The sequence below is a fragment of the Cucurbita pepo genome, chromosome 4 (assembly GCF_057944985.1).
Source record: "Cucurbita pepo subsp. pepo isolate OVF chromosome 4, ASM5794498v1, whole genome shotgun sequence".
NCBI classification, from domain to species: Eukaryota; Viridiplantae; Streptophyta; class Magnoliopsida; order Cucurbitales; family Cucurbitaceae; genus Cucurbita; species Cucurbita pepo.
In genome coordinates this window covers 4178994-4205925 of record NC_141801.1, presented here as the reverse complement: position 1 = coordinate 4205925, position 26932 = coordinate 4178994, and the positions used below count along the sequence as shown (strand labels likewise).

Sequence of the window (26932 nt, the reverse complement as noted above, 5' to 3'; positions counted from 1 at the left end):
CATATCGATCCACAAAACAATTCACACATATCAATATATATATGACACGTACATAAACACGGGGCACATGTCAACATCAAATATAACCATGTCGATAAAGGCCACCTACCTGGCTAGCTTAAGTTGTTGTCACGAATATATCCTTAATGAAAGTTCAATTCTGTCTTTTGAAATCCAAGCCAACCTATGTGAGCCCATGACATAAGTTTCAAGTTTGAACTCTATAAAATTATTTCTCTAATTTACATGGGTACATTGTTAAAAGTCTTGAAATGTTATATGTTTTTATTAAAAATCTTATTTTCCATGTACTGTTGTCTTGATAAACTTGTTTTAAGTCATTCTGTCTATATTTAGTTTAAGTTTTTAATTCTTCAATCTTTTTTTTTTTTTTTTTTTGTAGTTACTCTTTTTGTCTGTTTATTGAGGTATATTCCAAATTTCTAGTCTATCAATATTTCTTTGTTCCTTTTCTTCCTTAAAACTTGAATTTCTTTTTCAATTTTTTTTTTCATTTAATTTTTTAATATTACTGATCTCAGTCATTTACTAAATTCATATATGATTGATATTTAGTTTTTAACTTAAATCTAAACAATTATAATGATTTAAGGGGATCTAACTATAATTGTATGTGATTTCTAAAAAAATAGAATAAAAGAAAATTAAAGATTTAATATATACGTTATCTCCACTTAAACTCTTTAGGTGAATCTCAACTGTCAAGGTTATTCTCATTTTTTTCCTCCAATTAAATCTAACCATTATTGTTTTTCTGTTTCTTCTTACAAACTGTGATTTTTTTTTGCCGAGAGATGAGAAATTGTTGTTTCTCTGTTTTATTTATTTATTGTTATTTTTGTTAATGTAATTTTTTTTTATAATTATTTTTATTCATTTATTTATTTTTATTTTTGGGTTGTTATAAACGGGTCACCCTAGCCTAATGAATACTCTACCTCGAGCCATCAACATCATACTCTTTGTTAAAATAGATTTCACCGAAAACCAACTATATCCATTATATATATATATATATAATGGATATAGGCATACGTTAACCCATTTAATAATATCAGCACAATTTATCACAACCCATTTTAGTATATAACCGACCCAATTTTTGAAGACCTAAAACCGTGTGAATAACGGTAACACAAAATAATTTTTGTTCAATCCGACCAAAATTTGACTCGAGTTTCGAGTAAAATAAATAGAAAACCTAACGTAAAAAAAACTATTATAATCATAGATGGTATTTGATTTTATCTCTTAGGTCGAACAATTTATAGTTATGGAGCGAGTTGAATTGACTTTCTTTGGTGACTGCTGACAGCGACGTCGTTTAGGAAGGAAAAATAAAGGAAGGCATGGCGTGGTTTGACAAACCGACCTTACCTGAAATTAAATAAGACCATGAGGGGTAAAATGGTAATAAAAGTCTTCGTTACGAGGGGCAAGATTGGAATAAAGCGACATTTACCTCTTCCAGGATCTTCTTCTCCTCCTCCCGTTCTGAGGTCTCTCTGGGGATTACGGGGAAGAAGTACGTCATCGGCTCCAACGACATTTCAGCTGCTTGACTTCGGCGACTCGCGGTGGACATTCGGGTCCTGGTTTACACGGTTACGTAGCAATGGAGATTGCGCCGGCGGCCGCGCCTTCGATCGATGGAGATGCTGCTCATGATGCGGCCTCTGTTGATGCAGTTCAAGCATCGGTGTCAGGGAACGAAGCGAACTTGTCCACGGCTTTTCCTGGACCCAAGTATGACGACGATGAAGAGGAAGAGGACGTCTGCCGGATCTGTAGGAACCCTAAAGATGCGGATAACCCGCTAAGTTATCCCTGCGCTTGCAGCGGCAGTATCAAGTTTGTTCACCAGGACTGTCTCCTTCAATGGCTAAGTCACAGCAACGCCCGTCAGTGCGAGGTTCATTTTCTTTTCTTGCCTATTTAGTTCTTTAATTAAGCAGCGTTTCTTGGGCGAGGTTTAGGGTCCTTTTTGTATTGTATTTGTGGAGAAACTATTGGAATTTCTTGGTTAGATAGGGGCATTGGAGATGCACTAGCAATTAACCGAACCAACATGGAAATGATTTAGGCCCATGAAAATTCTTGTCTAGGAAGGGGCATTGGAGATGCACTAGCAATTAACCAAACCTACATGGATATGATTTAGGCCCCTGGAAATCTTACTCGAGTCCCTAAAGAAAGTTATTTCATTGTGGGTGTAAGAGATTTCTGAACTGGTGCAATTTTATGACAGTTCGTTGAAATGTTTAGAAAGGAATTCCTTTCTGTGTCTGGATGGATATATATTTTTTAGTTCTCCCAAAAGATTAAAAAATTTGTGCCCTTTTTATAGTTCATTTTCCGGGGAAATATGTTCGTAATATTCTCTTCACTTGGAGTTATGAAAAGAAGACATTTGGAACTTTGGTTGTTAATGTCTTGTGATGGTGTGGTGTGTAGAACTGCTAGGGTACATGAGATGTACGATTCCGTAAGTACTCATGTTCCTTAAGGGGTCAGCTGACTTTTAAGTCAAAATCATTTGTTGTTTGCATCTTTAGTATTAACATCAAGAATCATATCAATTGTTGTTCTTGGTTTATATATTCCAAGAAGAAATTTGATAATTGCCTTTGTCATGCCAATTTACATATGTTTTCACGTGTGGCAGGTTTGCAAACATGCATTTTCCTTCTCCCCTGTTTATGCCGAGAATGCTCCATCAAGGCTTCCTTTTCAGGAATTTATTTTTGGAATAGCAATGAAAGCTTGCCATGTCCTGCAATTCTTTTTACGCCTCAGTTTTGTGCTCTCTGTTTGGCTCCTCATCATACCTTTCATTACATTTTGGATATGGCGGTTGGCTTTCGTGAGGAGTTTTGGGGAAGCCCAGAGATTATTCTTGAGTCATTTGTCTGCTACCGTTGTTCTTACTGATTGTCTTCATGGCTTCCTGCTTTCAGCTAGCATTGTATTTATATTTCTTGGAGCTACCTCCTTGAGAGATTACTTCAGGCATTTACGGGAGCTTGGAGGTCAGGATGGTGAGCGAGAAGATGATGCTGATAGAAATGGTGCTCGTGCTTTCAGAAGACCTCCTGGACAAGCTAATAGAAATTTTGCTGGTGATGCAATTGGTGAAGATGCTGGTGGAGCCCCGGTACTTGGTGGGGCAGGTCAAATGATTAGGAGGAATGCAGAAAATGTTGCTGCTCGGTTGGAAATGCAGGCTGCTCGTCTTGAGGCTCATGTTGAACAGATGTTTGATGTGGAAGATGCTGATGGTGCGGAAGATGTTCCCTTTGATGAGCTGGTTGGCATGCAGGGGCCTGTGTTTCATTTAGTTGAAAATGCATTCACAGTTGAGTGTGCTGCACATCTTTTTTTAGATAATTGCTCCAATGAAAGTTTACGGTTTAAATATTGTTTCATGTGTATATTTGTTCTTGAGTCATGTAAACTGCATGCATATAAATTGGCTTTTTGGGATGATATCTTGGCCTCCTTCATTCACCATGTTGTTGCTGGTATAACTTAAAATATCATTCAATTCTCATATTTTTCCATCGAATAAAGAATTAAGCATTACCTTGTAGTAATGTCTAATTGGTTCCAATGTTTTGCAGGTTTTGGCCAGCAATATGATATTTCTTGGTGTTGTTATCTTCGTGCCCTTTACGCTCGGTCGGATCATACTTCATTACGTATCATGGATTTTCTCTTCAGCCAGTGGTCCAGTTTTCTCGACAATGATGCCACTTACAGAGTCAGCTCTCTCCTTGGCCAATATTACATTGAAAAATGCATTGACAGCTGTTGCAAATTTGACATCAGATGGTAAAGAAAGTGGTCTACTCGATCAGGTTGCAGAAATGTTTAAAGTCAACTCCAGTACACTAAACAATGGCACAAACAACATAACTGCTCCACTGTCGGTGGATGTTTTGAAAGGGTTAGCTACTGCATCGAGGCTTTCTGATGTTACAACTCTTGCTGTAGGCTACATATTTATATTTTCTTTAGTTTTCTTCTATCTTGGCACTGTTGCTTTGATTCGATACACACGGGGTGAGCCTTTGACAATGGGGAGGTTGTATGGCATTACATCTGTAGCCGAGGCCATCCCTTCTCTCCTTAGGCAGTTCATGGCTGCGATGAGGCATTTGATGACAATGGTTAAGGTTGCTTTCCTTCTGGTCATAGAACTTGGGGTATTCCCCTTGATGTGTGGCTGGTGGCTTGACGTTTGTACTGTAAAGATGTTTGGCAAGTCAATGGCTCAGCGTGTTCAGTTCTTTTCCGTTTCTCCTCTAGCAAGCTCATTGGTTCACTGGGCTGTTGGCATTGTGTATATGCTACAAATAAGTATATTTGTCAGCCTTCTTCGTGGGGTAGATATCCTGACTAATTTTGGTTAAATTTGTTTATCAATGATAGCTATGCCAGTTACTCATGTGTTGTCAACAATTTTATAGGTTTTGCGCAGTGGAGTTTTGTACTTCCTTCGTGATCCTGCAGATCCGAACTATAATCCTTTCCGAGATCTAATTGACGATCCTATGCACAAGCATGCTCGCCGTGTTCTACTATCTGTTGCAGTGTATGGAAGTTTAATTGTAATGCTGGTATTTTTACCTGTCAAACTTGCTATGAGGATGGTGCCCTCCATTTTTCCTCTTGATATATCGTAAGATTTCATAATACTCGAGCAGCGCTTATTTGTGATTGCTGCAGCCTAACTTTGAACTTGGAATTTTTTGGCAATGTTTTTATTTTCTTGACCATTTTTGTGGCAGGGTATCGGACCCCTTCACAGAGATTCCAGCTGACATGCTTCTCTTTCAAATCTGCATTCCTTTTGCTATAGAACATTTTAAATTGAGAACAACAATCAAATCCCTTCTCCGCTGCTGGTTTACTGTAGTTGGTTGGGCCCTTGGATTGACAGATTATTTACTTCCCAGAACTGAAGAAAATGTTGGCCAGGAAAATGGGAATGGAGAGCCTGGGTTGCAAGATCTGCAAGTGATACATCATCTAGGTGGTCCGGATCAGGCTCTGGTGGCTCATGCTGCAGCTAACGAGCCGAACCAAGTCGGTCCTGCATCTGGGAACTTGACTAACGAGGAGTACGATAATGAAGAGCAGTCTGATTCAGAGTAAGTTCCAATTCTTTCCTCCAAGCATGAACATCATTATTGTAGGAGAGTTGGGCACTGCAACTGCAGTCTTTTTCCTCTTTCTCATTTGTTTGGCATGAACTTCTCTTTTCTACTTAAAAACCTCGGTGAAGCCATTGTCAATTTTTAATTTACATCTTTTGAATAATTTCTATGGGGTTGGGTTTTGTATGCTGTTTTGCCTATTTAGTATATTATCTCATCATATGGGCTAATTCAGGCATGCTTAAACTTCTAATCTGTATTTACTTCAATTTTAGGAGGTATAGCTTTGCTCTCCGCATTGTCCTTTTGTTGGTTGTGGCATGGATGACTCTTCTTCTCTTCAACTCCGCACTGATAGTGGTACCAACTTCACTTGGACGGGCGCTCTTCAATGCTATTCCGCTTCTTCCCATCACACATGGTATCAAGTGTAATGGTGCGACTACTACAGAAATCACTTTCCACTATGTTTTTTTCTTGAACTCTTTCGGCAAATGCTAATTTGTTGTATATTTATTCTTTCCCACAGATATGTATGCTTTTGTCATCGGGAGCTACGTTATCTGGACAGTCATCGCTGGTGCTAGATACACCATTGAATATGTCAGAGCAAGGAGAGTGACAGTTTTGTTGAGCCAGATATGGAAATGGTTTGCCATTGTCGTCAAGAGTTCTGCACTACTATCAATATGGGTAAGAATGGCTGTAAAAAATGGACCTGAAAAAGAGGGAAACCTTACTTTCATATCAGTTTTGGGGGATTTCTTGATTCCATGATCTGACATATAGTTTTGGTTTCCAGATCTTTCTCATTCCAGTTCTGATTGGCTTGTTATTTGAGCTTCTGGTCATTGTGCCTATGCGAGTTCCAGTGGATGAAAACCCAGTTTTCCTCTTGTACCAGGACTGGGCATTGGGCTTAATTTTTCTTAAGATCTGGACTAGACTGGTGAGCGGGAATCAAAATATGTAACCTACAATTCCACTTTCCTTTTGTGTTTGATATCAAAACTTGTTATAAAGATCTACCTTCATTTGAGCAGGTAATGTTAGATCATATGATACCACTGGTGGATGACAGTTGGAGAGTAAAGTTCGAACGAGTAAGAGAAGATGGCTTCTCCAGGCTTCAAGGACTCTGGGTTTTGCGGGAAATAGTCGTGCCAATTATAATGAAGCTACTGACAGCACTATGCGTACCTTACGTTCTAGCTAGAGGAGTATTTCCCGTGTTCGGGTACCCGCTGATCGTCAACTCGGCTGTTTATCGATTTGCTTGGATTGGATGCCTTTGTGTTAGCATGTTGTATTTCTGTGCTAAGAGGTTTCATGTTTGGTTCTCCAACCTTCATAACTCCATTCGCGACGATCGTTATCTCATTGGTCGTCGACTCCATAACTTCGGTGAAGAAACTAGAGAAAAGCCGAGCGATGCAGCAGGGACTTCATCATCTAAGACGCAAAATGCTGGCCTTGCAGTGGGCGGTGAAGGATTGCGGCTGAGACGAGTTGGTAACTGAAATGATATGTATATTTATTTCAATGATTGGCTGTGTTAGATGGTTTTGAGGCCCCGAAGTGGGGTATAGTCAGTTTTTTGATAATGTGCATATGCTGTCTGTTTAACATCGTAGCTAGAAGGTGAATGAATGGAAATGTATGGATCTTATGTCTATAAAGTTTCAAATACAGGGCACTTCTGAAGCTCGTGTAAGCAGTCTATAGATATATATATATATATATATATATTGCAGGTTGAGACTAAATGAGAAAAGGGAGATAAGCGGTCTCTTTCTATCCATTTTCCTATTCATTAGAAAGATTGGCGGTGATTGGTGAAACCAAAAACTAAGTTTTTTTTTTTTTTTTTTACTAAGTTGGGAAGTGAGGGCCACTTAAAAAGGGAGGTTTCTCATTATTTTGGCTAATTCGACTTGGTCCAATACACTTTTTTTTTTTTTGCTAGTTAAATAAAAGCAGATTTGTGATTATGCCCATTCTCTCTCTAGCATTCTCTCTAGCAAGAAGTGAGTTAAGTCAATTTATTCTTGCGTCTCCTACGGTCAAGCGACTATGCTTGAGTCTCTTGGCCTCGGTTCAAGAAGAAAGTTTTAGAAATTGGGGACAAAAAGATTTCGAAATTTGTGTTACATGTGATGCAAGCAAAAAAAGAACAATGGCTTAAGCATATAACTATGAAGTAGGGAGGGAATCTAAATTATTTATGCATAATTGATTTTACTTAGTTTGGGAGTAAATTTTTATAAGTAGTTAAACTTAGCTAATTTAAATTATTAGGAGTGGTAGTACTAATTTCTGGTGGTTACCATTAGTCTATATTAAAATTAAGTGAGTGTCAACTCCCATGGTATAGTGTGATGTCCCACATTGGTTGGAGAGGAGAACAAATCGCCATTTATAGGAGTGTGGAAACCTCACCTAGTAGACGCGTTTTAAAACCTTGAGGGGAAGCCAGAAACGAAAAGCCCAAAGAGGACAATATCTGCTAGCGGTGGGCCTGGGTCGTTACAAATGATATCAAAGCCAAACATCGGACGATGTGCTAGCTTTCTCGCTGTTCCCCGAAGGGGGGTAGACACGAAGCGGTGTGCCAGTAAGGACGCTGGCCCCAAAGGGGGTAGATTTAAGAGCGGTCCCACATCGATTTGGAGAAAGGAAATAGTGCCAGCGAGGACGCTGGCCCCGAAGGGGGGTGGATTGTGATGTCCCACATTGGTTGGGGAGGAGAACAAATCACATTTATAAGGGTGTGGATGAACAAATCACATTTACTATATGTACGCCTGGATCGTTACATATAGTAACTCTAATTCTAACTCCCATAATTACTACTATAAATTTGAGCTCCCATGGGACAGTAGTTCTAATTCAAACCATCAAACAGCATCAAAGAGTTGTAGTAGCTCCAACCTAAGTCGATCGACATTAATAGTAAAGAAATTATTCAACAAATCATTTGTTGTTTTTTTAAAATATGAAGACTAAATTATTGAAAAATTTTAAACATATATTACCTATTTTTAAAAACATTGCAATCATAAAGAGAGAATTTAGACATTCAATAGAATTCATAAAAGGTAAACTTTCAAGACGCATTTTTAGTGTTAATGATAGCAAAATGCATCATAACAAAACTTAGAATAGGTTCCCACAAACATCGCCAGAAGTAGAAATCACTCGGTTCGAACCAAAGTAGTTGATAAACTTTTAAGGTACCAAACAAAATAGAAGCATCAAGTAAAAAGGATCATGAAAAGCAGGCGGGGGGGCAAAGCAGCAGCAGGCAGCATTCAGATTAGGCATCAAGGTTGTCACTCAGGGACAGTGAAGCCAATTGATCAGCTGCTGCATTGCCTGTCTGCTGACCCACAGTTCTCAAAACCTCCATAGCCTCCGCCACCTTGGCTTTCAGAGCCTCCGGCGACTCGAGCAAGTGCAGAACCTCAGTTTGGTCCATTTCCAGTAGCATTCCGGTCACCTTTGCTGCATTATCAACCTCTAGCTGTTCCACGAGTGGATACAGATTTTCCCCCAGCATCTGAAACAACCATACAAGTTATATGAATATCAGCAGGCTTGGAATCATTTCCTAGTTTCTATGTTCATGCATTTTGCAGTGTGAGTAAACGCAAACCCAAATAACCACACGGATAAATTAGTAGCATCGTAAACTCTACCGTTCGTTGATGGTCTGGAGCTGCGTTTGCGAGGGCAGAAGCCAAAGCACCAACAGGAATTGGTTGAGGGTGAACAGTATCCCGTGGAGGCATACCACCCATCTCGTATGGAACAGAGAACATACCTCCAGCAACTCCAGGCATGGGAAGATCAGGCATTCCACGTCCAGGAGGATAACGGTACACACGTCCTCGTGGGAGCATCTTTCGGGTAAACAAACATATACCATTAGTGTGTCAACTAGAAATATCAATCATAGTCATGGGTAAACAAACAAGAAGGCAGAAAAAACAATAGAAACCTGCTGCTGCATCATTGGACCGGGCTGCTGGGTTTGCTGAATGGCACCAGCACGTCTGCCACCAGATCTTTGCCCTTGCTGGCCCGGCTGAACCATTGGTACAAAGAAATTTGGCATGGGACCTCCACCAGGCCTCATTCCAGGCATGAGTTGCTGCTGATAACCAAAGCCAGGCTGCAAGAATTCATAATATGGTTTAAATGCAGTCACAATTTACAACCCCTTCCGTGAAGAACAAGAGATGTCGAAAAGAAAAGAAAATCATTTTATATGCAAACCACAACGATCCAGGTTACCTTTTCCGAAGAGAAAAAAGAAAGAAGTTACCTGTGAGGAAATAATAGCAGGCGGAGCTTGTCCATAGAATATTTGTTGTCCGATACCCGGAGCACCTGGAGGATACATTGGCATGCCACGAGGTGCAACTGAAGATGCCATTGCCATTGGCTGCAATTGGGAAAACTGTGCCTGAGATGCACATATACAAAGTACAGTCAATGTCAAACAAAAAAGGAAGTGGATAAACAAATATTAGCAGACATTTTAATATTGGAAAACGAGAAACAACAGTAGCATCCACGCTTCAAAACATAATAATTAGTACAAACATACCTGCAACCTCGCTCTTCTATCTTCCTTCCTCTGCGCAAGTGCAACATAGAGAGGTTTGCTCACAATTATTCTTCCATTCATCTCTCCAAGCTATCAGGTGACAGAAATAGATAATAAAAATCTTGTAGCTAATTAACCGTAATACGACAGTCAGCCGAATAACAAGCATCATCTAAACAATATTCTTGTGCACAATAATGTAACTCACAGCTCTAGCAGCTTCTTCAGGAGTTGAGAATGCAACAAATCCAGAACCTCTGCTCATTCCGTTAGGGTCTCGCATAACCTACAGGCATGTAAAGTGTTAAATCATCTGTTAATAATCAACTGGAGAGTGTAAGATTACAAAACATATATAGTCCTTCCAACCTTGTATGAGGTAATGGTTCCAAACGCAGAGAATAACTCCTTCAGTTTATCATCGTCAATGCTATCATCTAAATTCTTAACATATAGGTTTGTACCTTGATACTTGTCAGCAGCTTCTTTTACACTCTGCTCAAACCGATTTTTCAATTCAACTTCCCTTTCAGATTTCTTCTGGGCTTTTCCAACATACCACTCTTTCCCATCAACCTTCTTTCCATTAAGTGCTTCAACAGACCTCGCAGCATCGTCTGCATTCTCAAAGTTTACAAAGCCAAAGCATTTGGATTTTCCATCCCCATCCCTCATCACCACAACACTGGTTATTGGTCCAAACTCCTCAAACATATTCTGTAAATCTTCATCAGATGTAGTTTCCGACAGATTCTTAACAAAAACATTATTAAACTTTGTTTTCTCACTGACACTTTCTCGTTCTTGCTTGCGAACGAAAGGTCCCACAAACACCTGCTTGTCATTTAGCAGCATTCCATTCAACTTCTCTATGGCTTTTAAGGCAGCCTCCTCCTTATCAAATTGCACAAAGCCAAAGCCTTTAGACTGCCCGGATGCATCCGTAGCAACCTTGCAGGATAAAATGCTTCCAAATGCAGAAAATGTATCATGCAACGCTTTGTGATCAATTGTCTTGTCCAAATTCTACCGTTTAAGAGCAGCATTAAGTCAAAACATCCAGCAATAAAGCCAAAGAGACAAGGAAAACAAAGCTCTAGCTACAAAAGCACTTACCTTGATAAAAATATTTCCAGACCCACTTTTCCGCATGCTAGGGTCACGATGAGAAAACATAACCCTTATAGGATTTCCATTCAAAGGGGTGAAGTTTAGCGCATCTAATGCCCTTGTTGCTGTCATGAAGTCCGGGAAAAAGATATAATCAAACATAATTCTTCAGACGATAGATAACAAAATCAAGCAAAATTTGATGGCATGATAGCATTGATCAAACCACAAACAGGTAAACTTATATTCCTTCTGCAACCAGCATTCCCATCAACATATCACGATAACTTAAGAACGGCTCAAATTATAATCCGCAGAGAGGTGAAGAAAACAAAATGATCAGCCATCGCATTTCTTAATAACTACAAGAATCCTACAGCATCAAGAATATAAAATGAAAAATCACCACCAACAGACACAATATTTTGGAGCTGATTCCTCATATGTGAATGAAATTAAGACATCAACCAAGCCAACAAAAACAAATATGCATAGTTTTTCCAAAAATGAAGCAATAAGATGTCCTAATTCATAGCATGTGAAGGGGCCTGCACAAAAAAACTCAATGATAACAGAAAAAACTCCAGCAAAGACCTAATATAGCGACATATATATTTGGAGGACCTAAAATGAACAAAAATTAAGCCCTAAAGATTAAAAGGCAGGCATAGACTAACCATCCACAGGGCTGCTGTAATTGACATAGCCATAACCAAGCGATCGGCGGGTCGTCAAATCCCTGCAAACCCTAACAGAAACAACCTGCCCCACCTGATTAAAAAGATCATAGAGCTGCGAATCGGTGACATTGACGTCAAGATCTCCAACATACAACGACGTCGTGACATGCTGTCCATTGGCCGCTGGATCGGCACCGGGAACTTGAGGTGGAGATGGAACCTGAGCCATTGTGAGAAAACTCGGTGTCGTTTGGATGCTTTTCTTTTCTGTTTTCAAGTTTTTTAAATTTTTTTGATCTTTGACTCGCTTCCCTCTCCTCTATTATTCAGAATCGGAAAATATAAGGACGGCGGAGGATAATCCTACAGGACGACGAAATGAAATGGATAGTAAGAACGACGACAACGACGAAGAACAAGAATGGTGTGTGTGTTTTTTTTTTCTTTTACGAATTTGGGTAGAAAACCTAACAACAAAAGTTTAGTTTTTTTTTGGGGATTTGTTGTGCAGGCGAAATAATAGTGGAGGAGAGGGAAGGATAAAGAAGGGATAGATGGTCGGAGTCCGAGATCCGACGGCGGAGATGAAGACGGAGATTGTTTCAGAGGGATGAATTGGAGGGCAGCTGAAACTGCACTGAAGAAAGAAAAAAAGGGTTTTCCATGGTTGTGGGACTTATATATGTCGGTTGGATTTTGGTAAAAACCCTAAATCGGACATCAGATTCCACCGTGGATAATCACGTTTTTTTTTTTTTTTTTTTTTTTTTTTTTTAAATTTTAATTTTATTTTCAATGGATGAGAGGCTTTAAATGTAAATTCCTTTTTTGATAAGGTACTTCCTTCGATCGTCTTTTTTTTTCTTTTTCTTTTTTATTTTAGGTGGGTTCTCGTAAATTCATATTAAGGATATACCTGAATTAGATTGAGTTGGGTTAGAGATTTTTATTTGATATTAAATTAATAATTGAATAGATATGAGAGTTGTAGATACATGTTTAAAATTATTTACTACTAAAACGAATTTTTTATTAAATTTAAAGGAATCTGCCCATATCCAAGCCTGAGGTTCGAAATCCGAGCCAGCCTAAGTCTCAATGGACTGCAAACCCGAACCTTTGACCCATGTCCGACCCAAGTAGGTTTGGAACCGACTGGTGAGCAACCCAGATCCAACTCTAGTCGGCCCACGGATGTCGCAGCCTAGCCATCTTCGTCGCGGGTTGATCCAGCAAGTGTCTGGCCCACTAGCGCGTCCTTTGGCCCAGTAGGCGCCCAACCCAGCAGCCTCACAACCCGCGTGCTGGACCCGACGGTAGCCCGACCCAGACATGACCCGCGCGCATGTCCTGACCGCATGATACGTGTGTGTACCCGCATGCCCGTGGTATTTGACAGCTTGTTGACAAATGCTACCTCGACGAGCCAGGCCCAAGAGGTATGCAAGCCCTCCTTGCTGGTCCATATGCATGTGCATGGGGACGAGGATAGAGAGCTAGGAATTATGAGGGTGACTTCATCTTCATCTTAATTTGAGTGAATTATGAACTCCTATTTACGAGCGTTTGTCATTAATTCAACCTGGCTACCATTTTGAGAACGTGAGCAAACAGGAGGCTTGGAATATAATCTTACCATATGAAATTAGTTTGAGTTTGGATAAATACAGATACCCATTTAAACCATTAAGTTAGGGAACTACGAAAAATGAGACGGGAGTAGGGAGAGATCTCTTTCCATTAGCGGATCTTTATCATGGTCTCTACCCTACCCTACCTTATATATATAGGCTATACAAGTTTAGCTTGAAAAAATCGACTCGACCCTACATATATATAGGGAGAGATGAAATTCCAAACATTAAAATATATATCATCAACTAAAATATATATATATATATATATATATATATATATATACTATTCTTTTTTTTAAAAAAAATATTATCTAAATTATTTTTAAAAATTATGAAATATATTTTGTTTGGAAGAATTTAATTAGTTGGAATGATTTTTCTTCTCATAAAAAACAAGGGAGAGAAGCGTGTGGGCCAAAACTCCGTAACGCGCGCGTGAGAAGTCAAACAACAACTGCTACAGATGAAAACGTGGCATAATCCAGATCGTTGATTTTAAGCTCATAAGAAAGCAAATTAGTATCAGAATTCCATCCCCAAACGGTCCCCACCATTTCCCCCCCTCCTCTGTTCTCTATAAATCCACAAATTCATTCCAAAATTGAATTAAAAGATGGCCTCCTCCATTTCTACGCCCTCCTCTGTTCTTCCCAATTCACGATCAATGCAGCACAAGCAATCCCGGCCGGCCTTCACCGGCGGCGGATATATTTCATCGCCGTCGAGACGGTTTGGGCCTCCGACGGTGGGCATGGCAGTATCTAGCCGCGATGTGGGCAGTTCTGCGGCGGTATGACTGAATTGATGCTGTCTGGTTTTAGGCGTTTGAATTAATAAACAGCGAATTGAATTAGTATGTTTTGTGTATGATTTTTCAGTATAGGGTTGGGGATTTTATGACCAAGAAGGGGAATCTGCAAGTCCTGAAGCCTTCTACCACTGTTCATCAAGGTATTTTAATTATTATAATTCGGGTTAAATTATAGTTATGTCTTTCTTCTACCCAATTTGTAAGTCCCCCGATCCGAGTTGTAGGTAAGCTTCCGACCCTTAAGTTTTTAGCTATATGTTTATATGTTTCTGTTTATTTTATTTCGACCCATTCTTAATATTTAAAATTCGAAATATTTAAGGGCTAAATTTGTAATTTAAACTAAAATTTAAATTTATTTTAATAAAGATAAATTTGTAATTTAAACTAAGATTTAAATTTATTTTAATATAGATAATGGATGAAATATTGAATATTTATTTTTAAAATGATATTTGGTTAAATTTATAAAATATTTTATGTATTTGAGTAGATTTTTAAAATCTTTTACAATAGAAATTGTTAATATTTTATTTAAAAAATATTTTTAGTATTAGTATTTTTTTTTAAGTTTATAAATGAATTTTTTTAAAAAAAAATTATCTACAAAATTTTTAATTTTATTCTTGAACGTTCCTGAATAATTTTAAAGTTTAAAAGTGTTTTTAAAATTTTAAAAAATAGATATTTTGTAATTTAAAAATGAAATTAAGAGTATTAATGAAACACTCTAAAATTAAAGGGCATTTTTGAAAATTCACGGAATTTCCTAGACAAAATGTAAAATTAATTTAGCCAATAACATTCAGTATGTAATATTCGATGGAAATGAAATGACGTGTAAATGTAAAAGATTTCATATATATTTTTAACTAGTTGAACTATGCTATATTAATCGTGTGCGAAAAGAAATCATGCAAGCTATCCGATAACACGACCCTCCAAAAAAAGAAAAAAAGAAAAAAAAAGCTAGAATTTAGTGAATAATTTGGTGTATAATTTATTGTATTTGTATTTGTATTTGAATGTGGGCATGAGTTGTAAAATAAAGTGTGTTTGAAACAGCCTTGGAGGTTCTAGTGGAGAAGAGTCTATCTGGATTTCTTGTAATTGACGACGACTGGAAACTGGTGAACTTCATTTTACATAAAAAAAATTAAGTTATAACGTAATGAACGAAGAATAATCTTAGTATATGTTCTTAAAAATTCCATTACAGGTCGGTGTTGTCTCAGATTACGACTTACTAGCTCTATACGTAATTTCAGGTTGGTGTTTAATTTCATACCAATTCTTTTTCTATATTGTTCTAAACGGTATGATATTGTCCACTTCAAACCTAAACTCTCGTGACTTTCCAAAAGGAGTGCGCGTTGAGGAGATGAATATATTCCCAGACGTGAACAGTAGTTGGAAAGTAAGCTCACAAAATCTTCCTTCATTCTCCTTTCACTCATGTAAATTGTCATAAGATCCTACTGATTAGTCCTATTCTTTGGGACTTTAATTTCTTTCTGTTGATATTTTTACGTTCAATCATGATTGTAAAGGCTATATAATGTCATGCTTAGAATTAATAGAAAAGCACTTCAGATCCAATTGTACACCGTGTATTTCTTGAGTGACATATTGGTGAGAGTCTTTGTAGTGTGATAGTGAGGAACTTCTTCTCTCCGAACTACGTAAATATCTTGGTGTCTCTTTGTGTAATTCCGTTTATTGGTGTTGTGAATACATTTGTTCTGCTTTCGACCCACAACAAAAAAAAACCTTCATATATATATATGGGCAGAGGTTCAAGGAGATGCAGAAGTTGTTGAGCAAGACCAATGGGGAAGTTGTAGCAGATTTGATGACGCCCGCTCCATTGGTTGTTCGTGAAGCTACGAACTTGGAAAGTGCTGCCAGGTGCGTGTTCCTAACATAATATATTCATTCTAGTGTACGCGTCTGTACTCATCATCATCGTAAATTTGTAGGGTGTTGCTCGAAACAAAGCTCCATCGTTTGCCCGTGGTAGACTGCGATGGGAAGCTGGTAAGGCCAATATGTTTGCCTCTTACACTTACTTGCTGTTCTTCATCCTTGAACGCTTGCCAAATAATGTTGTTTGTGTTGGTTTTTGGAAGGTGGGGGTTATCACAAGAGAAGACATAGTTAGAGCTGGGCTGCACATCAAGCGCACTCACCAGAGTTAATATGGCTGCAGCTTTTGTTAGAGATTATGCATTATTTTGCTATGTTTTTTTTGTGCCTATACCAATTTTGACTCTCATTCATTTACCCCATTTTCACACAATTTCGTTGAATATGATTTTGAGATCGTTTCGTGGTCTAGAGTTGTTCTATCTAGAGTTGTTCTATCTAGAGATGTTCATGGAGCACGGAATTGAGCGGAGACGAAAAATATAATAACTTCTTTAGTCCCATTTATTTAATGAGATCCTTACTCCGTCTCCATTCTCCGTATAAACTGGAAATCCCTTTCCATTTAGGATGGGTTCTCGCGGGACAAGTAAAATGGTCATCTCTAGTATCCTTGCGTAATAATAGAGATAATCGTGAGATTCTCAATTTATGGTGTTACCATAGTGTGATATCCCACATTGGTTGGGAAGAAGAACGAAACACCCTTTACAATTGTGTGGAAACCTTTCTCTAGTGGACGCATTTTAAAGCCTTGAGGGAAAGTTTCAAAAGGAAAGCTCAAAGAGGATAATATCTGCTTTTTTCGAGCACAAGCGTTTTAAAGCCTTGAGGGGAAGCCTGAAAGGAAAAGCTCAAAGAGGACAATATCTGTTAGCAGTGAGTTTGGGCCGTTACACATAGTCTGGTTAGTATGAATGTCATTATCACTCGCCTTGTATGATTAGAGTTACTGACATTTGACCTCAAAAAATGACTGATACAACTGAAAAGAAAAAATGACTGATACAACTGAAGAGATGAGAAAATTCTTAGGCTCTAATAATTGTTCCCATAACTCACAACACTACAAAAACTATGCTTGTGAGATCCCACGTCGGTTGGGACGCGTTTTAAAAACTTTGAGAGAAAACTTGAAAGGAAAAGTTCAAACAAGACAATATCTACTAGCGGTGGGTTTAAGTCATTACAGTGCCATTAGAGCAATTTCTCCGAGAACAAAGCTATTCACTAGGAAGCTCCATGCTGTACTAATTAGAGAGCAGGAATCTCATTTTACCACGGTAGCAAGAACTCGACTTGTGATAAGAAATTAACTACTTAGTGATAACAATTAATAAAATCATGGCAATAATCAAATTGATTTAGACTAATGTATTCGAACAAAGTGAAAGATTAACTTATTCCCACAATTGTATAATCCTAACATCATACCTCGTGAAAAGTGACATGAGTACCAACGATGTGGATACCAATCTTTGTTACTCTCTAGTAATGCTAAGCCTCCTTTCACAAAAATTATGTCACTACAGTGGGACTGAATCATAAGACTCAGCGTCACTAAAGATTCGAGTGTCAATAAAAGAAAAAGTTTTTGCATCACCAATCACATTCTATATTTCATTTCAACCTTTTCAATTCCTCGAACAAGGTGAGCTGAATCTTTACCAGACTAAATGCGAAACAAATCTAACCGAATTGTGACACGGGTATGCATATGTCTATGTAATGCTCCTAAAAAAGCAATTAATAGTTTGGGGAAAATCCAAATGCAATGTAAATGGTCGAAATTAAAAGATGATTTAGATGTATTTTGACATTTTTTTTGTTTCTTTTCCCCTTGATTGCCTCTTTGAAATTTGTATCTCATTTTCAAACCCCATTTTGTTGTCTTTTGTGTCCATTTTGAGTGTTAATTGCGGATTTAGTGGAAACTTTTGAATTTCAATTTATTGAAATGAGTTTCAATCCATCTTCCCTTCTTTTTAACAATGTCTTAAGCTATTAATTTTTTAAGATATGACATGATATGTCTCTTTCACTATACATTTCCTATTATATTCTTATATAGATGTTTAATATATAACAATGTTGTGTATACTATGAAATTGTTCGAGGGTTTTGCTTATTAATGTGTGGGTCAATGTATAGTGAAGCCAAATCACCATAGAGGAGTCAGTTGAAGCTTTGTTTAAAGTCGGGGGATAATTTTCATTTTAATAATCCATCAACTTTAGTAGCAAAATCGTGGTTATGTGCTCTTTAACTTTCCTCAAGGATTCTAATTGAAATTCGGCAAAAATACGTATGAATTAAGAGAGAAAATCGGGTCTAGAAGATGTAAATAACCGAAGAGGAGAGAGAAGGTCCCTCCCTCTTGTGTAACTTTGGTGTTGTGAGGCTATTAGGACCCGACCGTACCCTATTAGTTATCTATAGCAGTAAACAGACTCCACAATGCATGATAGTAAACTAAAGTTAGGATTGAAATGACATACATCATAGTTAAACACAACCTTATTAGTTGTCTCCAAGTAAGCAACGTTATTGTCTTAGCCTTGAACTCACGAGTTAGTAAGTTTGAGACAGTTTAGAAGACCCAAGTGTTAGCTTAAGCAAGTCTTAAAGCGAGATTGTAAATGCCCAAAAATAAATAAAGAAATAAACAAAAAAAAAAAAAAAAAATTAACATTTGGTGACGATCCCTCCTCCTTCCTTCAATCTCTCACTACTTCTTTCCTAAAAATAAATCTGTCAACAAATCAGGAATTTCTTTTCTATAAAAACAACGACAGATTTACCCAGAATTCTTCCTTCCTACAAAAACAAATAGAAAAAAATAAAAGGTTTAAGCAGATTTAGTTCTGCCAGAGGAGATATGTAATTTGAAGAGGTGAGTAGGTTAAATCTTCCTTTTATTTTATTAAATAATATTAATTTTAAATTAGAGATTAAATGAAAAGAATTTTGTATGAGTTTAGGAAATCAAAACCAATTATATTTTAGATCTATTGAATTGTTGCAATGATTTAGATCTACTGAATTGTTTCAAATGATTTAGGTTGTAATTTTATATGAATTATAGGAAAAGAATATAACCAAATGAATGATTAAATTAAAAGCTAAGAATATAATTATTAACTACGTTAGAAGGAAGACAAATGAAATAAGAAAAAATGAAATAGAGATAGAAATCGAGAACATTGTTAACTGAAAAGAAAAATAATAATAAAAATAAAGAGGGAAGATTTGGAAGTAGGAATAGATTAACAAAATTGAATAATACCTTCTTAAAAATAATTACAGAAGAAGAGGGAAGATTGAGGAAAGATTTGTTGAACACAATTTAAAAATAAAACAGGAAATATTAGAGGGCATGGAACTTCCTTAAATTTTGTCTAACGGTAAATATTAGAATTTTAACCATGTAAATGAGAGAAATAATTTTATAGAGTTCAAACTTGAAACCGGTGTCATGGGCTCACGTAGGTTGACTTGGATTTCAAAGGACAGAATCGAACTTCATTAAGGATATATTCGTGACAACGACTTAAGCTAATCAGGTAAGTGACCTTACTATCGGCATGGTTATATTTGATGTTGACACGTGCCCTGTGGTTCTGCATGTGTCATATATGTTGATATGTGAATTGTCTGTGGATCGATATGCTTCCTATATGTTATGCTATGTTATTATATGTGGTTTATATGATAATAATTATGGTACGATGTGCTCAATGATATGTTTGAGATAGGATACGAGAAGGATGCACAAAACAAAATGTAACGATAGAAGTAAGATACGTTCATGAAACGTTAAGGTTAGGTTACATACCAGAGTGCTATGGATAGGAGAGATTAATGAAAGAATACGGTTAAGTTATGGGTAGAAAGGGATAGGTTTGTGTTAGATTGATAGAACGATAGCGTTAGGGTACGTTCTTGTGACGATATGACTAAGGTACGTTACGTAATGATACGACTGTGATAGGTATAAGAACGTTAAGGCTATGGTAAGTTAGAGAACGATATGACTATGAAGTGTTTACGTTATGACTTGTTTATGATATGATGCATTGTATGCTAGATTATTGTGCTTAAGTACGTAGTTATGTGAACGTGAATGTATGCTTTTAGTCTGATGTGATGTGTAATGCATGTAACGATGTGTGGTCCTTGAACGATTATGGCTTGTTTGTATGAATATTTGAATGTAACTGCATGAATTGTATGACATGAAATACGGTAAATTGCATGAAACATAACCCCGTAAGGAATATGTATGATATGTAAAGAAATGAGAATGAGAATGACATGTAAGCATGAAAACGTGACAGGGGGTTATGTTCATTAATGATAAGACTAGTGGGACTTCATGCATATTGTGTGTTCATGCATTTGGGGGATACCCCTATCCCATCACGAGGGTACAGACGCGTACATCCAATGGCAGGACAACGATCGTTAAGCTTTGCATAGCGCTGTCGTGACGGTTCTAGTTTTAACGGGTCCCGGTATAAGGGTTCCCAGAGCATGCCCACCGGCTAGGGACAGTGGCCCAGCGGTGTGTGAACTAGCTGGTGAGCCCATACTCGCACGTATGGGCTGCGTGTAGAGTATATGGCACACGTCCACGATTACCTGTTAGGATTACACCGTAGGGAAAATGAAACGAAACTAAAGATAGGTCCCATCATTTCATAGCATGTGATTGTTGCATAACCCCGATAGGGGGTCACTTACTGAGTATTTTAGAAATACTCAAGCCTCGTGCTACTTTACTTTTTCAGGTTAAGGCAAGACACTCCTATACGGTTGACGACGGCATCGCAACTCGAGACCATGGCGAATGCATAGGGTAGTGGTATTTATTTTCTTAGTCTTAGGCTAGAATAAGATGTTTTTTTTTAAACTTAAACTCTTATTCATTTTATTTAGTCTTTTGTTGTGTCGTTTTAAAGATGTTTTCGAAACACATAAGTCCATGGCTGTATTTTAAGTTAAAGGTTATATTTTATGGAATTTAAATGAAGTCTTCCGCATTCAATGTTTATGGTATGTATACAGTAGCGACCTTAAATTAAGTAGAAAATTTTGGGTCGTTACAGAGATTCAAATTCTTGAGTTCAAGAAAAGTTAGAACAGTAGACAAATATATTTTAAGCTACAAGTACAGTTTAAGACCTTACAAGCGTGCTATTTACTGAGTATTTTTATACTCGTGCTTGCTACCTTTATTTTTCAGATGATAACAAAGTTGCATGACTATAGTGATACTAAACTCGAGCTATGGGGCTTTAGAGTTGTTTAGATAGATCCATGTACAGTTTTAAAGTACGTTGTAAATAGAAGTACTTTTTATGATGTAGTTTTGAGAACGTTTTTGTTTGCGTGTTTATTTTCAAATACGTATAGTTTTGTAAGTATATTGTAATAAAAACGTGTTTTGTTTTGTAACTCTTGTTTTTTATTTTAAAACTTCCAATTTGCATGGTGATTCGTGGCTAATGATCTCAATTGGTGGATCGTTGCATACAAAAACTAAGTAAATTTGTCTAATGAATCCCATACAAATTCCCATCCTAAATTCATCGAATCACAATCGCACTTTCGAAGGCAGCAGACTAGCGATTGTGCGGCACTCACTTTCCAACGACAAGTGAGCTAAGCCAATTTGTTCTTGCGTCGCCTACGGCTTGGACGTATGATCGAGCCTCTAGCCTCGGTTTTAAAAGAAGGTTTTAGAAAACGAGAAGAGAGAGATTTTAGAAAGAGAGATTTTGGAAAGAGACGTTATATAAGCAAGCAAGAGAAAAATAACAACCGGGTTAGCATATATAACCTTGCATAGGGAGAAGTTGTTAGACGGATAATAAACCCTAATTTTTCGATAGTTTGGTAAATAAAATATAAAATTTTAGGCGATAAAAAAAAAAAATTATATTTTAAAAAAATATGTGATGAGAGAGAGGGTAGGTGGGAAGTTCCCCACACCATTTAAGAGTGAAATGATAAAAGACTGAATGGAGCCCTAAAAAGGCCCACTACAATACTATAAATAAATATTATTAAATTTTTAAAAAATGTATTTCTTAATTACTAATTAAAACGCTTTTCTCATTTATTTTATTTACGGGTTTTTTTAATGTGTCGGTCTCCTTTTCTTTTTCTTTTTCTTTTTTTGATTTAAATATAATTTTAGAGTTAAACTTTCTATAATATTCCTAATAAGTTTCAATAATATTTTAAAAGTTAAAAAAAAATTAATAATTTGTTTCAAAAATATTCATAAAATTTTAAAAATAGTATTAACATCCTTTAATTTTATAAAAAAAAAATTTACCGTCACTATATGGGTAAAAATCCGATACTTCATAAATCATCTACAAACGTTTTAATTTTGAACATGGTAATAAACGTAAAAGTATTTTTGAATTTTTTTAAAAAAATTTATAGTTATTTTTAAAGTTTTTTTTTAAAAGAGATTAATAGATTAATGAAACTTTTAAAAATTCAACCATATTTTTTTTAAATACTTTTAATATTTTTTAAACAATTTTAAAAATCGAAATTTATTTTTAAAACAAAATATTAGTAGTCTCCGTATTTTTTATTTTTTTTATAAAAAATTAAGAATATTACCCGAACTTTTAAAAGTTTATGAAGGTTTTTTTTAAGATAATTTTATTTTTTCACTTTTATCATTTTTTAATTTATCTTCAAATAGTACAATATTTTGTTCTAATTCTACCACTTTAAGTAATACGAAGTCCGAGCTCTTTAGATGAAGTTGTCTTGTTTTTAGTGAAACACGAGCTATATGTAAGTTCATTAAATGCTAATAAGCTCCAACTCTCCGTACTACTCTTGAGCTTGTCATAAATAAAACTAAGGTCCATTCAATGCACCTCAATTTCGTTATTATCCTTCGAGGTATAATCTCAACATTTATCCAATAGCTTTTGTGGTAAAATATTTAATTAATTACTATGAATTAATAAAAATACTATAAATTAATAAGATTAAATTTATATATAAAATACTACAATCGTTTGATTACCGTTCGTTGCTATGAGGAGGTTGGCAATAGACAATAAATTATCGGTTGTCGCTAATATATGATCGAAGTTGTTGCTGAAATGGTTGACGACAATCAATAATGTCACTAATAAGAGGCGGTGTGATAATAAAGTATAAGGATATTTTAGTCATTTTACATAATTAAATACCTAAAATTTAAATCTTGAATGATTAAGAATTTGTTAATGAAAGGTTTTTATAAATTTAAATTTTGAAGGAGGGAATAAAAATAAAAGGTAATTCAAATTATAACTTTCTATAATGGGGAAATTAAAATAAAGGTCAAACCTTACCTGAAAGTCAAAAGTAATAATTTCAAGTCAATTTACGATAATACCCTCTCTCCCAAAACTCCTTCCCTTGATTCCCGTATACTCGTTTGACTTTTACCATAATTTCATGCTTATGTTACGCTTTTTGTCCTTTTTTTTCAAAACAAATTTGATTTTTAAATAATTATAATTTTAAAAAAATAAATTTGAATGGATAACGTCGGTTATTACTCTAATATGATCCTCACATACGTTCAATATCCTTAAAATTTTCATATAATTAATAATGTTATATTATAAATAAAATTAATTTAGGCGAAATTAATATTTTTATTAGGATATTTAGGCCAATTTTTTTTTTTTTTTTTTTTGGGTTTGATTATGTGTTAGGTGAATTAATGCATTCTTTGAGTGAATTAGTTATATTAGTTTAGTTTATTAGGGAAGGACGGTTGGTCTCATTTTTTTTTTAATAAACATATTGTTTTATTTATATGCAATTTTATTTTATGCATATATTGAATATTATTCGTTCGCCATATGTAAAATCAACAAATTTTATTATTAAATTATTTAAAAAATTAAAATTGACATTTAATCATATTATACATTCAATAAACAACATAAAATATAAGTATAATAAATATTATTTACTTTTCTTAGTCAATTTTAATATTCAAATTTTATAAATTGTTTTAATAATGAAACGTAAATATTTTGCGTTTTAAAATAAAAAAAAATATTTATTTATTTATTCGCACGTTCTCTCCATTGGCTTTAAATTCGGCACCCCTCAGCCTCACGCGCCATTCCAGTGAGTGTCTTGAGTGATTCCTCCACCGTCGTCTTCTCCGTCCAATCCTCGCCGCCATGAAATCCACCGCCAACGCTAAGCTCATTCTCCTCCACGCTCCTACCGCCGGCAACGCCCTCACACCCCGCCGCTGGCTCTTCTCCTTAATCACTTTCTTCACACTCGCCTTCACTCTCACCCTCATCAACTCCACCTTCTCCTCCTCCTCCGCCGCCGCCCGTCGAAACAGCGATGGAATCTCCGGCACCAGCGTCCTCCCCCACTCTGTTTCTACTGCCCTCCTCCACTACGCGGCCGTGGACACAAACACCACAAAACCCCACATGTCCACCGCCGAGCTCTCCTCCATCGCCACCGCGATCTCCTCTTGCTCCCCGGGGTGTAATTTCTTAATCTTCGGTCTGACCCACGAATCCCTCCTCTGGCACGCCCTAAACCACGGCGGCACCACCGTGTTCCTGGACGAGAACGAGTACCAGGTCTCGAAATTCGAGCAATCGAACCCCGGAACAGAGGCGTACGACATCCAATTCACGACCAAAGTAACCCAGATGAAGGAGCTTCTAATTCTTGCAAAATTACAGGCCGATAAAGAGTGCAAACCCATCCAGAATCTCCTCTTCTCCGAATGCAAATTGGGCATCAACGATATGCCGAATCACATTTACCAAGTCCCATGGGACGTGATCCTGGTGGACGGACCCCGTGGCTACAGCCCCTCATCGCCGGGAAGAATGTCGGCGATCTTCACCGCCGGAGTGTTAGCGAGAAGCAAATTTGGGGAAGCGAATTCCAAAACCCATGTCTTCGTTCACGAGATGGGTCGGGAAATTGAGCGGATTTACAGCGACGAGTTTCTTTGCCCGGAAAATTTGGTGGAATCGGTGGATTCATTGGGGCATTTTGTGGTGGAGAACCCAATTCAGGGGAATGCCCCAACATTCTGTAAGAGTTCTTCCTCTCTTTGATGTAATTTCTTTTTATAATTATTGTGATTATATTTTTGTAAAGTTTTTTTATTTTCTTTTTAGTGTGTTTATCTTAGGACATCCAAATATGATGTCGTATCATGTGTTCCGTTTATGAGAAAGATCAAGAAAATATAGAGATATAGAACGATATAGTTTAATTAATTGAACTATATTTAAGTTGAGAGTATTTTTTCTTAAATTTTTAGATTTTTTTTTAATTTACCATATTTTTCATTAGGATTTTTTTAATGTATTTCACACTTTTCTTAAAAATGAAGTTGAAGGGCAAAATGGTAATTTAGTGGACTTAGGAAGATGGGGGGCTTTGCTAAAATACCGGATCGGTAACCGTCGGTGATGGAGAGGGGGGTAGTTCAGGGATAAGACGCCATTTTTAAAAAATTCCGAACCTCGAGAAGAAAATACTTTACAGTATTCTCACGCGATCTGATTTTTTTGGTATGAAACGCGTTGGCTTATTAGTTTGACGTACACGTGGAATGGAATGATTGGTTGTTGGGGGTTCACGTGGTTGTTTAGACGTGGGAATTGGAATTGAATAAATAGTACGGTAAACGGTGTCGGTGAGATAACTAAAAAGTCCTTAACGGAATATTGAATGAATTCTCAAAATTATCTAATTTAATTTATTAATATAGAAAAAAAAAAAAAAAAAAAACCACATATTTATTGTAATTTCTTTTTAATCCAAACAATACTAATTAAATAATTAACCTAATCCAAACCAAATCCAACCATAAATTATTTTTAGAGTAGGTAATTTTGAGTTATTTTTTTTATTATTTTTAAATAAAAGTAAAACAATTACCTTTATAAATAATTGAGGAGAATAAATAATAAAAAGTTATGAAATTAAATAAAAATAAAATAAGTGTATTTATAAATAATTGTATCAAGGTTAATTGATTCTATATGCAATTTAATTTTACAATCCAACTTAAATAAATTTATAATACAATTAAAACGGTATATATATATATATTTATATGAACTTTTTCTTTATCTATTTCATTATTTTTTAGATTAAAAAAATGAAAAAAAAAAGGAAAGAAAAAGCTTTAGAAGCTCACTTTATTCGTTTCCTTCTCACTTAGAAAAATTATTTTTAAAAATGATTTATTTTTGAAAAGTAGCACCTAACATTCCATGAATTATTCTTCATCACTTCATATAATCTTTTAATGATTAAACTAAAAAGATTTGAACTCTCAAAACACTTTTATATTTGTTTAATTTTGATTCATACACTTTTTTTTAAACTATGTTTTAATTTTTAAACTTTATATAAAGTTGACAATTCCATTCAATTTTATATTTTCAATATAACCAATCATCAATTACTATTCTAAAATGGTTTATATCTTAAATAGATAAATAAATAATAAAATTAAAGAGATGGTTATTGTTCAAATCTCGAGAAATATAACCTATAAAATTTATAAATTCTTAGTATGTTGTAAGATCATGTATGATTGAAGCTAGAAAAAAAATAATAATAAAAACGTTGATGGATTGAGTTGGGTCGGTTTATGAGTTTCTTTAAAATTTATTTGGATTGCACCAAATCAATATAATTTTTTTTTTTTTTTTTTTTTTTTTTTTTTTTTTTTTTTTTAATCCTGGTGGATCCATGTGCATGTTTATAGGTCGTATGTGAAGAATTATGACACATCCAACCGTGTCCACTTTGAACATAAGATTTCATGACTCTAATTTGGGCTTCTCCAAAACGTCTCATACAAATGAAGATGTATTACTTACCTATAAATCCATGATCATTTCCTAAATTAGCCAGACTCCTTCTCGACAATTCTCAAC

At 36.0% G+C, this 26932-nt stretch overlaps 4 protein-coding genes across 4 annotated transcripts; 3 read left to right on the top strand and 1 right to left on the bottom strand.

Moving 5' to 3' along the window:
• The first annotated feature begins 1494 nt into the window (after positions 1-1494).
• CER9 (RING/U-box superfamily protein) lies at positions 1495-6884 on the top strand. Its single transcript, XM_023674825.2, has 9 exons — positions 1495-1933; positions 2687-3376; positions 3642-4406; positions 4491-4702; positions 4812-5174; positions 5456-5616; positions 5710-5873; positions 5983-6129; positions 6224-6884. The coding sequence occupies exons 1-9, from the start codon at positions 1637-1639 to the stop codon at positions 6698-6700; spliced, it is 3276 nt and encodes a 1091-aa protein (XP_023530593.2). The 5' UTR covers positions 1495-1636; the 3' UTR covers positions 6701-6884.
• A 1355-nt stretch (positions 6885-8239) lies between these two features.
• PAB2 (poly(A) binding protein 2) lies at positions 8240-12236 on the bottom strand. Its single transcript, XM_023674676.2, has 9 exons — positions 11580-12236; positions 10909-11027; positions 10162-10818; positions 10001-10078; positions 9793-9882; positions 9508-9648; positions 9181-9354; positions 8879-9082; positions 8240-8739 (listed from the first exon to the last, which is right to left on the bottom strand). The coding sequence occupies exons 1-9, from the start codon at positions 11809-11811 to the stop codon at positions 8497-8499; spliced, it is 1938 nt and encodes a 645-aa protein (XP_023530444.2). The 5' UTR covers positions 11812-12236; the 3' UTR covers positions 8240-8496.
• Positions 12237-13817: 1581 nt separating this feature from the next.
• On the top strand, positions 13818-16367 carry LEJ1 (Cystathionine beta-synthase (CBS) family protein). Its single transcript, XM_023675867.2, has 8 exons — positions 13818-14009; positions 14098-14170; positions 15096-15160; positions 15250-15298; positions 15395-15447; positions 15823-15938; positions 16010-16067; positions 16160-16367. The coding sequence occupies exons 1-8, from the start codon at positions 13833-13835 to the stop codon at positions 16226-16228; spliced, it is 660 nt and encodes a 219-aa protein (XP_023531635.2). The 5' UTR covers positions 13818-13832; the 3' UTR covers positions 16229-16367.
• A 7751-nt stretch (positions 16368-24118) lies between these two features.
• Positions 24119-25275, top strand: LOC111792610 (protein IRX15-LIKE). The gene has a single exon (XM_023674119.2). The coding sequence runs from the start codon at positions 24179-24181 to the stop codon at positions 25088-25090; it is 912 nt and encodes a 303-aa protein (XP_023529887.2). The 5' UTR covers positions 24119-24178; the 3' UTR covers positions 25091-25275.
• Positions 25276-26932: the final 1657 nt, after the last annotated feature.